The sequence below is a fragment of the Truncatella angustata genome (genome assembly GCF_020726525.1).
Source record: "Truncatella angustata strain MPI-SDFR-AT-0073 chromosome Unknown BKA67scaffold_3, whole genome shotgun sequence".
NCBI lineage: Eukaryota > Fungi > Ascomycota > Sordariomycetes > Amphisphaeriales > Sporocadaceae > Truncatella > Truncatella angustata.
This window is the reverse complement of record NW_025763383.1, coordinates 3210543-3222845: the sequence shown is the minus strand read 5'-3', so window position 1 is coordinate 3222845 and position 12303 is coordinate 3210543. Positions and strand designations below refer to the sequence as shown.

At 50.8% G+C, this 12303-nt stretch overlaps 4 protein-coding genes across 4 annotated transcripts; 3 read left to right on the top strand and 1 right to left on the bottom strand.

Moving 5' to 3' along the window:
• The first annotated feature begins 211 nt into the window (after positions 1-211).
• Positions 212-2882, top strand: BKA67DRAFT_251629 (heterokaryon incompatibility protein-domain-containing protein). Its single transcript, XM_046095750.1, has one exon. It carries the CDS (start codon positions 483-485, stop codon positions 2511-2513), a length of 2031 nt encoding a protein of 676 aa, XP_045960165.1. The 5' UTR covers positions 212-482; the 3' UTR covers positions 2514-2882.
• A 471-nt stretch (positions 2883-3353) lies between these two features.
• On the top strand, positions 3354-4343 carry BKA67DRAFT_657800 (glycoside hydrolase family 62 protein; the record flags this gene model as incomplete). Its single annotated transcript, XM_046107174.1, has 1 exon — positions 3354-4343. The coding sequence occupies one exon, from the start codon at positions 3354-3356 to the stop codon at positions 4341-4343; it is 990 nt and encodes a 329-aa protein (XP_045960164.1).
• Positions 4344-5559: 1216 nt separating this feature from the next.
• On the bottom strand, positions 5560-8322 carry BKA67DRAFT_251620 (uncharacterized protein). The gene has a single exon (XM_046095749.1). The coding sequence runs from the start codon at positions 7985-7987 to the stop codon at positions 5723-5725; it is 2265 nt and encodes a 754-aa protein (XP_045960163.1). The 5' UTR covers positions 7988-8322; the 3' UTR covers positions 5560-5722.
• Positions 8323-10094: 1772 nt separating this feature from the next.
• Positions 10095-11634, top strand: BKA67DRAFT_251527 (ORMDL family-domain-containing protein). Its single transcript, XM_046095748.1, has 3 exons — positions 10095-10486; positions 10679-11037; positions 11090-11634. The coding sequence occupies exons 1-3, from the start codon at positions 10348-10350 to the stop codon at positions 11141-11143; spliced, it is 552 nt and encodes a 183-aa protein (XP_045960162.1). The 5' UTR covers positions 10095-10347; the 3' UTR covers positions 11144-11634.
• Positions 11635-12303: the final 669 nt, after the last annotated feature.

Below are 12303 nucleotides of genomic sequence, written 5' to 3'. Positions count from 1 at the left end.
GCAGGATTCGTGTCTCGACTAGGTGCCGGTGTTCTATGTCGCTGGCTACCGGTAGTGATTCACGACACTGACAGACGAGTATCCTCGAGGCTAACGAACGAACTTGGCTGCAAAATTCTCGGTCATTTACTCGATATGAGCTTGATTTGAAGTATAATAACCCCCATGCACCGTTCGTCGTCTAGTCTGATACCAGGGGTTGCGGCAGTGAACCGGTCCAGGAATTCACCGATTTTTGTGAGGCTGAGTGCCTGCTTAAGCTCAACATCGCCGACATAGCCACGTTGGGCAACGTTCTGCTGATCGTCGCAACCATCATATATACAATACTTTTCGATGAAATTCACCAAATATCTGATAGGGCATACTTCGCGACATCTTAAGGATTGAGGGTCCGAAAAGACAGCTTTTGGAGCGAAACATACCACACGACGAGCTTATCGCAAGAGCAGTCCACTGGCACAAACACGCTTGACAAAAGTATGGAGTTCTGTGACATATGTCTCAATTTGGATGCCGAGCAATATTGGCTTCGACGCGATGGTCAAAAGAACGTTACGAAGTGTGTCAGGCTGACTAAACTCCTGGAATTGCAATTAAGCGCAGTGAAGGGCTGTCCAGGTTGCAAGCTTCTCGCAAAAAGTCTTGAAGGAACATTATTAGAAAAGACGGACGGGGTGCACATACTCTTTGAAAAGGGTCTGCCACTCCGTCTAGAGTCGAGGAACTTGGATCTCGAGCTTCTGACGGTCCGAAACTGGAAGTTGCCAAGTCCGTTTGTGGGCGTTGGAAGAGAAGTCCCACAGGACATTACCGCCGATGCCGCAGCCGTCTTCGCTAAGGAACAACTGCGAAGATGTACCGCTCACCATGAATATTGCTCCAGACTCCCTCCAGTTGACCGTGCCCAAGTGAAGCCAGAAAGACTGCTCTATATAGGTATCGGCCTGTCATCGCTAGACATATATCTAGTTGACACGTCAAGACTTATCCTTGAGAACAGATCACATCGGCTTCCTCCATACATCGCCCTGAGTTATTGTTGGGGACCACGGGAAGCAAACCTCACAACAACGCGAGAAAATATGAATGCACGAAGGACCAAGATTGATTACCATGATTTACCAAAGACCTTGCAAGACGCAGTCGCGGTAGCACGATCTATTGGAATTGAATATATGTGGATCGACTCACTGTGCATCATCCAGAATGATGATGATAATAACAATACAGACTGGAGGATAGAGTCATCGAAGATGGGTTCCATTTACGAAGCAGCAACGTTGACTATTTCGGTTACTTCATCTGCTGCTGTGACAGAAGGTTTTCTCGGGCTGCGCAGGGAAACTGCGGTAGCGGATGGTGGTGGAAAAGTGGTCAAATGGACAGGCTTTGATGGATCCGAGGCACACACTCTAGTCCGTAGGCGATTACCCCATTCAGGCATTGTATCAGAGACTTCTGATCCGGCTGGCTGCCCACTGCTCCGACGGGGCTGGACTCTCCAGGAGCGGTTACTGGCTACGCGCACTCTTCATTTTCTACCGGACGAAATGTTGTGGGAATGCAGGTCTGATTTTGTATGTGAGTGCTCAAGCGTCGAAGCAGATCAGCGCTGGAAGAACGGTCATCTGAGGGGGTCATTATTCAATGTCTCAGTCAGCAACCCCGAGGGTGCCGACTGGGTGGCTCTGTGGCAGCAACTGGTCAAGGATTACTCCAAGAGGCAATTAACGGACGAGGTTGACAGGCTTCCGGCCCTCTCTGGTATCGCTGCCCGGTTCAAAAGTTCAAATACTCGATTAGGCCGCTACTTTGCTGGTCTCTGGGAGTCGGGCATTTTATGGCAAATGACTTGGCAAGCGGATTGGTCCATCTTTGTGGCTGCCTCCTCAATGCATGCAACTACGGACACGATGAACCACTCGACTGGAACAAGACATCCTCAATCCACGCGCTCGACAGCGCAACCGAACAGCTCTATGGCTAGTGCATTCTCAAATCCTGTGGGAAATTACCGAAAGTCGTTGAAACCCTCTTGGTCTTGGATATCGACCCGCAATCCGGTCGAATGGGATATGGTAGGCCCCGAACTAAGATCAAGCTCGCGAATAGATGCAAAACTATTGTATGCATCCTGTCTGGCCGATCCAATGAACCCTTTTGGCCAGGTGACAGCTGGAGAGATGCTTCTGGAGGCACATGCCTTTTCCACGAAGATCCTAGCCAACGATCTCGGCTTTATCTGGAAACTGGAAAACGGCGCAATCATGATACCAGATGTGCCCAATCTACAGCTTGTCCCCGGAGATACTATACATTGTGCTCTGATATATGACCGCGTCAAAGATGGAATGCTGCTCTGGGTGGGGCTGGCCCTTCAGAGATTGAGTAACAACAATTCTACGGGTGAGGGAACGGAGCGGTTCTACAGAGTTGGACTTGTGAAGGGTACCATGCATTCCTCCTATCTGGGAACAGGATTGTTTCGCAGACAGATCTTGATCGAATAAGATCAAGCATGCACATCCGCCAGAACCTGGAGCTTCGATCACTCTCTCGTGGTGCTATATTCCTCAACATCGATAGCAAATGTCGACGAAGCTGTGATAGGCGCGCATACTGTCATATTATAGAGTTATTGTCAAATGGTTACACTCGTGTTGAGTACTACCAATGATCTTACTCAATACTATGTTACCGGGAGTCTCAACCAAGATCCGAACGCTGGATTTTGACAGAAGGCGCAGGGTATTTCAGGCTAAAAAGGGTTTACCTGGTTGGAGGACACCTGCGTTCTGACATGATTGGCGCGCATCCAACAGGTCAACACTGGTGTCTGCACACATCTTAGTGGAATGTCTTGGATCTGGGGAAACTTTCTACAACTAACCTTAGTCTTTGGGCCTTATATGCTCGGGGTGCAGGTCATGATGTAAACTTCCATGCTACACTTTGCTTTTTGCGGAGTTTTTGGTTCTCGATCTTCCATTTTTGGCCTGCGGAGAACCCTGTAAGGGGTTGGCTTCACTCCGAGTTCGCCTTATGTTGATTAGCGCTGCTATCTTCAAACTACCGTGCTCCATCCAAGAGATATGGAGTAGTTCGGTCCGGTGCGCACAGCTGAAACTGAACCTGGATCACGAATGATATTCCACGAATTTACTTGACGCTTGTAATGAACCTCTAAGGATATACCGGCACATAATGGAATTCGTAGACCAGGACACCAGATTAGGAAGTATAAAAGTATGTCTTTGCCACGGTTTGGTTTGTTCTCCATTCCACTTCGACTTCTCAATCTACCATTGTATCAGCACTACTTACCATTCGCCATTGTTAAGATCCTTACGATGAGGCTTGTGAATATCCGCATAGGCCTGATCTCGGCGGCCACTTTATTAGTGTCGTTGATGGCCACTGCATCAGCACAGACGTGCGCTCTCCCATCGACCTATCGCTGGACATCAAGCGGAGCGTTGGCAAGCCCAAAGTCAGGATGGGCATCACTCAAGGACTTTACCAGCATTGTGTACAACGGGAAGCATATCGTGTACGCAACTTTTCATGACACCGGGTCTACATGGGGCTCTCTCGGCTTTAGCGCCTTCACCAACTGGGCTGATATGGCCTCGGCGAGCCAGACCCAGATGACAACGAGCACGGTCGCGCCCACCATCTTCTATTTCGCACCGAAGAGCGTCTGGGTGCTTGCCTACCAATGGGGTCCGACTACGTTCAGTTACCGCACTTCAAGTGATCCTACCAATGTGAATGGGTGGTCCGCAGCGCAGTCATTGTTTACGGGAACCATTTCCGGGAGCAGCACCGGCGCTATCGACCAGACTCTTATTGGCGATAGCACGAATATGTATCTATTCTTCGCAGGAGACAACGGCAAGATATACCGAGCTAGCATGCCTATCGGGAATTTCCCAGGCAACTTCGGCACAGCCTCCACAGTAGTCTTGAGCGATACGACCAATAACTTGTTCGAGGCAGTCCAGGTCTACACCGTCTCCGGCCAGAACAAGTACCTCATGATCGTAGAGGCGATCGGGGCCAACGGCCGATACTTCCGCTCGTTCACGGCCACCAGCCTCGGCGGGTCATGGACCGCGCAGGCGGCGACCGAGAGTGCGCCCTTCGCCGGCAAGGCCAACAGCGGCGCCACTTGGACCAACGACATTAGTCACGGCGATCTGGTTCGCAGCAACCCGGACCAGACCATGACTGTCAACCCGTGCAACTTGCAGCTGCTCTACCAGGGACGAAGCCCCTCTTCCAGCGGCGACTACGGTCTGCTACCTTACCGGCCGGGTTTGCTGACGCTGCAGCTGTAAGGGTGGGATGGAGGGCTGTCAAGCTCGCACTGTACCGTCAAAGCAGGTATGAGTGGGCTTGGAGGCGGGTTTGCACGTATGAAGCATTGTCTCGGCCATTTTCATGCCGGCTTCTGTCGAAAAAATGTATTGCTGCTAGATTGGATATGCCTTGGCATATCTCTTACGGAGAGTGCGTCTAGCGCCAGTCCGATGTGCCCACACCACTACAGAACGGGAGCTCCTTTCATTATCTATTGTAGTCCTGCTTGAATGCGACAAGGCTGATTACAGATACCCAAGACTTCCAATCGACGTGATTTGCTGTGACAACTTGTTATGTGCCTGTGATGTGTTTAGCTCTAATCTAGAATGGTCTAACCGAATCGGATTTTGCTACACTAAATCAAGATGAGATCAAGACATGAAAGAAACGACCACGGTCTCTCGGTATTATGTCAACAGTGCATATTCATGGCCTCGACGATACAACCAGATCCATATTTTCGGCCCCATTTCATAATCTGGGATTAACCTCGGGATGTATCATGTCTTTCTCCATTCTCGGCAGCACTATAATAATGACCCACTTTCTTTTTCGGAGCGGGGGCGCGTAACCACATCCTCGTTGTATAGTCTTGCTAATCGCCACCCCCAGGAATTCATAAAGCTTCAGTGATTTAGAACCCTGACACAAAAGTCGGCCTCCCACCTCGACTTAATCGTCGGGACTTGCGCAGACTGGCCCGCGACTGCTCCGCCTACGGGACGATCTTCCTCAGTTTCAGCTCGAACAGTTCTTCCAACCTACCTTGAAACCGACGCGGGGGGTGGATGGGTTCAGTGGTAGGTTTCGTGAATGCTTGACATGCATTTTATTTGGGATAAGAAACCAATTAGAAATTGACAGGATAATCGCTTCGGGCTCTATTTTCTGAATTTCTGTGATATATGAAGTAGGGCATGACCGGATGCACGAACAAAGAAAAGGGATTTGGCGAGGTAGAGCGGGTAAGATTGCTCTGCCCAGCAATCTTGGACAGAGGCCAACACTGAGCTCAGGAACAAAGGGCATGGAATTCAAGATGTTAACTTTTGGTCATGCTGGTTTATTCTTGCTGATTCAACGCTACAGGCGTCACTAATCCTATGCTGAGCTTGATGTGTCAACCCACTGGAAGTCGGGCTAACCATACTTGAACAAAACTTGCTTATTGACCAAATAGACAGACAGGTATTAATAGCCTCCACTGAATTGTCCGCCACGGGATCGTTGTGTTTGGTGGTCTTATGACATGAACCAGCTCGATACAATTGCTCCAACAACGATGCTCGACAGAGAATAACCCACACCGACGGAGCCGAGACAGATGTGGCGCAGCGAGTTTCGAACAAGTGCATCAAGTACGTTTTCGCGGCCTGCCGCGCCCTCCTCCTCTCTTTGCTCCGTTCTGCGAAGAACCGCTGAAGTTCCTAGAAGGGCCTTGGTTGACAGGTCGTGGGGGCAGGGATCCAGGTGGTGCCCGAGGAAGCGCTGGCTGATCTCGTTGACCTTGAAACGTGTAAGTGTCGGGCAAACGAGGCGGAGGTAGAGCAGGCGGAGGTCCAGCGGGCAGAGGCGGCTGCCACGGCGCATAAGAGTAGTAGTCCTCCAACGGCGGCGCGGGAGGAGGGGTAAACTCACGTTGGTTTTCGCGACGTCGGCTCTCGTCGGCGCGGAGGCTGCTGAAACCTCCACGCCTCGGGGCGGGGCGACTCGCATTGGTGTTGATTTGAATGTTGCCGCGAGACGGGGCCCTCCTCACCGGCTCGTGTATGAAGCCGTCATCAGAGTCGTCGCTCGAAACATAGAAGACGTGCGATTGCTTCTTTGCCTGCCCGCGGATATGAAAATCTTGGCCTGGCTGGCTCGGGGCCGCGTTCAGTCCAGCCCACGCAATGGCAGCATCAGCGCTACTTGGATCGACGTACATGTCCCGAATTGCGGAGGACCAGATGCTCAAGTCAGAGTCCATTTCGGTTCTGCCAGAGTTCAGTCCACATTCTGGACCATAGTGGCCATCCTGACCACAAATGTAGCAAAAAGAAGGTATGGCCTTCACTTTCTTGACTTTGACTTCGGCGTGGTTGAAAGATTTCCAGATCGCAGCGCATTGCTCTTCGGTGTGAGCCAGCCTGCAATAAGCACAAGGTTCTCTCTCTCCTTTGGCTAAAGCGAGCTTCTCTTGGCACGTGGCCGTAGTGTGTCCCAGCTGAAAACATTTGCCACAACGTTCTGTTGCGTGACATCCGTAACGCGTATGGTCTCTGCTTCCACAAGACTGACAGATTGGTTGCGGACAGCTACTGGAGTTATGCTTGGAACTGACGCAATGTATGCAGAACCTATGGTAGTTCTCCGAGCCTGGAAAGTATAGCTTCCGGTGCTCGATTTCCTCGGGGCTAAGCACTGGTGATTCGTCTGAACTGACTTCGCCAGGCTCCACATCTGATTCTTGCGAGGCTTCTTGTTTGGAACTGATTATTTTGTCCTCTGCATTGTCTTGTTTCTCGCCTTCGGGCTCGGCGCTCGCATCTGCGGCATCTTGGTGGTCATGCGCCGCTGTGGAATTTGACTTCTTTGCCCCGGTCAGTGTCTTGTTGATCATCTTGCCGGTGAGCCCGTCGTCAAAAGTAGGTTGAGCGACTAAGCGAACTGTATTCATATTCTTTTTGGTGCCATACAGAACGCCCCCGACGGGTTGTAAGAGAGCGAACATAGCATTGCGGACTACTTTGACCCTCTGAGCGGGCTTCGAAATGGAATCGAATTCGGGGCCATTGTCTTCTTGGAGAGCTTGGAGCACACGTGCAAGATTGTTTTGCATCCACTGTTTCCAAAACTTTGGCTCAAAGCAATCACCACGATCCAATTCGTGGTCGCATAGGATCTGATCAAACTTGGTGGCATCGATCTTCCAATCGCGATTCGCTGTAGGAAATTCCAATACACCGAGAGCGGGCTTCGAAATATCGCCCTTGGCCTGCTTTTTCGGTGCCTTTGCGAATGATGTCCTAAGTCCCAAGCCCACGCCTTGGTTGGGATCGCTTTTCGTCTTTGCTTTCTCTGCGCTCTGTTGTGTCTCTGTTGCCGATTGTGGAATTTTGGCTTGAGCATGCTCGCCGATGGACCGATCACTCTCTGTGGCTGCAGGGAGATCCTCAGGAGGCATAACTTCTGTAGACCCAGCTACCTCAGGCGGGACGGGTAGGGTTTGTGGAGCCAAATAGTCTTGGGTCGATTTTTGGACTGCTTCATCCTTTGGAGGAATGGGAGCCACATTCTGCGGCTCAGCTGGCCGTTTTGCCATCGTATTAGGTGGAAGAGCATGTCGATCAGGCGTGGACGCTTCCACTATCTCGCCGTCGTCCAGATCAGACTGGGCATCCCTGGCAAGGTCGTCGTGCTGAGCTTTGTCCTCCTCCGTCCTGGCTCTCTTTGCAGCATGATCATCTTCTCCGTCACTGTTGCGATCCGGCGTCAAGCCTCTCAGTTCCTCGACATAGTCACGGGATCTTTTCTGGCCGGTGGCGCTCTCTGGGCTTTGCTTTGTGGCATCTTCCGTAATTGCCACGGCACTATCATGAGGGTCTACAGGCACAGCTCCGGAGCGAGTAGTCACCATAGTGGGCGACGAGATGGGACGTGCAATGTGAGCTTGCGCTTGAGCTTGAGCTTCAGCCTGAAGGGTGAGCTGCGGGTTGGTGGCGTCGCAAGAATTCCGAGTTCGGATTTTGGCTTCAACCCTGGCATGAACGCGCTGCGTTATGTCTTCAAAATGAAAAGACCGCCTGGGCACTTCTTACTGCAAATTAAAAGACGCCAAAAATGTTGCAGAACTCTTGCATTCTCGAGATATCTAATCTGGCGTTATTTGCCATGTCGCGTCTGATACTGAACTAAGATTTGCGCCGGTTAAACAGCGGGCAAAAGGTGTCAGGCCACGACTTCATGTCACCGTGCGTCATTGTGGAACACCGACCATCCTCTCACCTGGACTGTCACCTGCAGTTCTGAGCAGCCACGCAGCCACGCATCCACGCATCCTGTCCAGCGACGTGAGTTAACTGAAGAATACAAGTTAGATGCCACCTTCAAAAGAAGAAGAAAAGAAAGGGAAGTAAAATAGGGAAAGCGACATGCGGGATCTCTCTATGTGGAATTACAGGCAATGCAATGCAATACACCACAGCACATTCCAATCACATTCAAACAGTCTGTGAATGGAATAGTGGTAACTTAGTGCCCGTCAAAGGTTTCTTCCCTTGTTCCTCACATGAGATGATTCTGTTTGACATTAACTTGGACGAGTATTCATTGCGCCCCCTTGCAGACCTTGCAGACCTTGCAACTTAATACACACAAAGTAGGACGGATCCGTGGTAGCAGTAGTAGTAGTCCGTACTGCAGTCGCCAAGTTGCATCGTAACGGCAAAGACGGGGACCGGCTGCACACGTGCCGAGCTGAAGTCCAAGCTGGGAGCCAAGTTTGTCCAGAAGGGCCCTTTGGGGCCTGCAGCTGTCTCCATAGAAGCCAGAGAAGCCTTCTCAAGCCCCTGAAAATTGGAAGCTTCTTTGGGGAGGGGATCTCGAGGGGAGGGGGGATTGGGAATTGGAGCAAGGGTGTGTCATCTCCTTTCGGAGGTCAAGGCCCCCCTTCCAAAGGCCCCCTCTCAAAGGGCCCCTCCAACAGGCCCGAGCAGGTCGCTGGACCGTGCTGAACCGCTGCTAAGCCACCCACCAAATACCACTTGGAGTAGGGATCCGTACCTACAAGTCTCCACTGATAGTGAATGGAAGTGGTGGTTTTCTGTCTCTTTCGGGTCCCGCGCGTCGCATTTCTCCAACCAGACAGAGGCTCTGGAGATAATCTCCCCCAACTTTTTTTTTTTCCCCTTCGCAAGTCGTACCGTCCACGTAAGAGGTCTGGCTATTCTCATTCTATCTTGTCCGGTGTGAATTGTCAGTCTGCCCGATTGGCTTCCCTCACGCGTGACTTGACCACGTTGATCAGCTTAAACCGCCCAGTTATCGTCTCCTTTTCCTTCCCCCTTCCTGGCATACTGTAGTTGTATTATACCTAGGTAGCCAAGTCCCATTCGTGTTCGTGTTTGTCCAGTTTTCTACAGAGCACACACACACACACACGTACATACACATATACATACATACATACATACTTGCATGCATACATACATGCATGCATTGCATACAGATCAGCTCACACGACCCGAATACTACAACTTCCTTTTTTTTACGGAAACACCTGAGGATATCTCAAACATCACACTTCTCCACACTACATGACATTACATTCACTGCCTTCGCTTGCGAACCATACAAAACAGCATTCACGCGTTACTTGGCAGAGACCCCCCTGATCTACTACGGTTACTACTACGACTACGACTACGACTACGACCACCAAACACCAAATACCAAATACGACTACCTAAGCACGACCATGACTACGGCATAACTACATAATCTCATCTTTTTACATATTTGGCTTTTCCCTCTTCGGCCATCCACCCATTACATTAATTGGTACTTTACTTCCCACCCACCAGCTTGCGACACCACCGACCTTGAGCTTCGGCCATAGCACTGCCTCAACCACACCAAAAGTTAATTCCTTCACCCATCCGCCGAGGCCACATAGCGTTCGTCTCGTCTTGCGGCCGCAGCTCCGGACGACAACCGGGCCCTCCTCTTTTTTTTTTTTTTTTGGTCGCGCCCACCTGCAGTGCAGAGCGGACAAAGATTCACCCACTCGCTGCTGAGCTCCACGTAGTCAGTTCCTTGACTTCGTGAATCCTCATCTCTCGTGTTCGAAATACGAAAACGAAACAAACGAACGCACCCCCCGACAAACCCCTCAATACCGCCAAAGTGTCTTCCCCAATCGTCCTCCCTCGCACCGTCTCATACGACGCCGGAACAAACCAGCCGGTGCGAGGCGAAACATACCTGAGAGCAGGAAACATGACAGACTCAAAGTCGACCAGGAGGCGCAGGTCCAGTAGTATTCTGCAGATCTACCAGGAGCCTCAGGAGCCGATCGAGCAGCTGAGTGACCAATCAATATTGCCAAACTTGAATGCGCAATGGGTCAATTCAAAAGGTACGCCCACGCCCACCTCCACCTCCATGTACATATATATATACATATACCTTCAAGCATGGCAAGCTGCAGGAAACATGTTGGCTAGCAGTGCCCGAGGAGGACCTCGTTCCGAGACTTGTTCGGCCCCGAGCGTTGAAAGCATCCCCCATGGAGAACGCATCAGCTAACCTTTTCGTGCTTGACTCGCAGGTGCTTGGACTATCCACTTCGTCCTCATCTTGTTGTTGAAGATCTTCTACGACGTGGTCCCTGGTGTGTCGCAAGAGACTTCCTGGACCTTGACCAATATATCTTACATGTTCGGTTCATATCTCATGTTCCATTGGGTTCGTGGCACACCATTTGAGTTCAATAGCGGCGCCTACGACAACCTCAACATGTGGGAACAGATCGACGACGGTGCTCAATACACGCCAGCCAAAAAGTTTCTCCTTAGTGTGCCCATTGTGCTCTTTTTACTCAGCACCCACTACACTCATTACGATTTGACTTACTTTACCATCAACTTTCTGGCTACCCTGAGTGTCGTAATACCAAAGCTACCTTTCGTAAGTGGCTCTATAGCTCCACCAACCAGCCCAGAACTAACTTGAATCACAGAGCCATCGTCTGAGAGTGGGTCTCTTGTCCGGCATTCCAGAGGAGGATTCTTGAAGGAACGGTCCCAAAAATATCCAAAGGTTGGGGGGAAAGAAGTAATAGAGGCATGGCCCTGGCGTCTTTGATCAAGACATTTGCATTGGCGTTCGGGTGGTTTTGGGCCTTCCCTGGGCATAAACAAAAAGGCTACAGTGCCAGAAGAGCAACTGGAAAACAGGCGTTGGCAACTGACTAGTGTGGACGTCCAACCATGGGCGAGTCGGATCTTTACTGCGGCTAAGGGGGAAAAACCAAGCACAGCTCAGGAGAGACACAGCGTTGGGCGGAGAATACTGCTCCGGCTGCCTTTGTTTTTGTCGGCCATTTTTGTCGACCTGCCTTTTCAGCAAATCCAGAATAATACATCAATATGAACAGCGAAACCGCACAGATATCCCCCTCATGTCCATGTCCGTGTCAGTGTCCGGTGGTGGGACTTGCAACATAAACTTCGACTTGTTCCTGGATCTCATGCTGCCGCGGTTAGCATGCCCGCTTTAGTCCCAAGAGAGTTGAAGAGATCCATGGTAAGCAGCAATGGGTCTATACATGGCTCATGCTTCTACATGTCAGATGGCTATTTCCCTGGTTAGCTGGAATATAGTTGTATGGCGACACTTTTTCCTTCTGCCTTTTTGACAGTATGCGCCATCCACAAGTTGCCAAGTTCAGCTGGATGCTACCAGCAAGCGTGCAAACTTAGCCTTCCGATCAGCATCTCTATTCTTAAACACGGACCAGATCTAGGAAATAGTATGATCTCGGCGCGGGTGGGTGTCTATCGACAGAATCGGACTAAACTGACCTCTGTCCAGTGTATAAATGTAGACCATAAGTTCCAATGTGACTGGGCTTTCTTTTACTCTACACCCACCAGTCTCTGCACTCGCTTTAGGGGCCAAGGTTTGCCATTCAGTTTTCCTGGTAGAATCATTCAATCATCTTGACTTCTCGCTCGCTTCTTTCACTCGTTACCCAGGACATACAACACTGACAATGAAGTACGCCGTCATTGGTCTCATATCCCTGGCCGGTCTGGCCTTTGCTCTTCCGGCCATTGGCATTGAGAGTTTACCAGCTGTCGTAGAGTCTTCGGAGCCTGCTTACCACCCTGACCATTCAAGCGGCACAACCGACACTGCTCCCGGTTACGCACCGACTTCCACCCCTTGTAT

Excerpts from the sequence above, each read along its gene's own strand:
- BKA67DRAFT_251629 (XM_046095750.1), top strand. The coding sequence starts at position 483 with ATGGAGTTCTGTGACATATGTCTCAATTTGGATGCCGAGCAATATTGG.
- BKA67DRAFT_251620 (XM_046095749.1), bottom strand. The coding sequence starts at position 7,987 with ATGGTGACTACTCGCTCCGGAGCTGTGCCTGTAGACCCTCATGATAGT.
- BKA67DRAFT_251527 (XM_046095748.1), top strand. The coding sequence starts at position 10,348 with ATGACAGACTCAAAGTCGACCAGGAGGCGCAGGTCCAGTAGTATTCTG. Across the intron at positions 10,487-10,678 it reads GCAATGGGTCAATTCAAAAG|GTGCTTGGACTATCCACTTC; the intron begins GTACGCCCACGC and ends CTTGACTCGCAG. Across the intron at positions 11,038-11,089 it reads TAATACCAAAGCTACCTTTC|AGCCATCGTCTGAGAGTGGG; the intron begins GTAAGTGGCTCT and ends CTTGAATCACAG.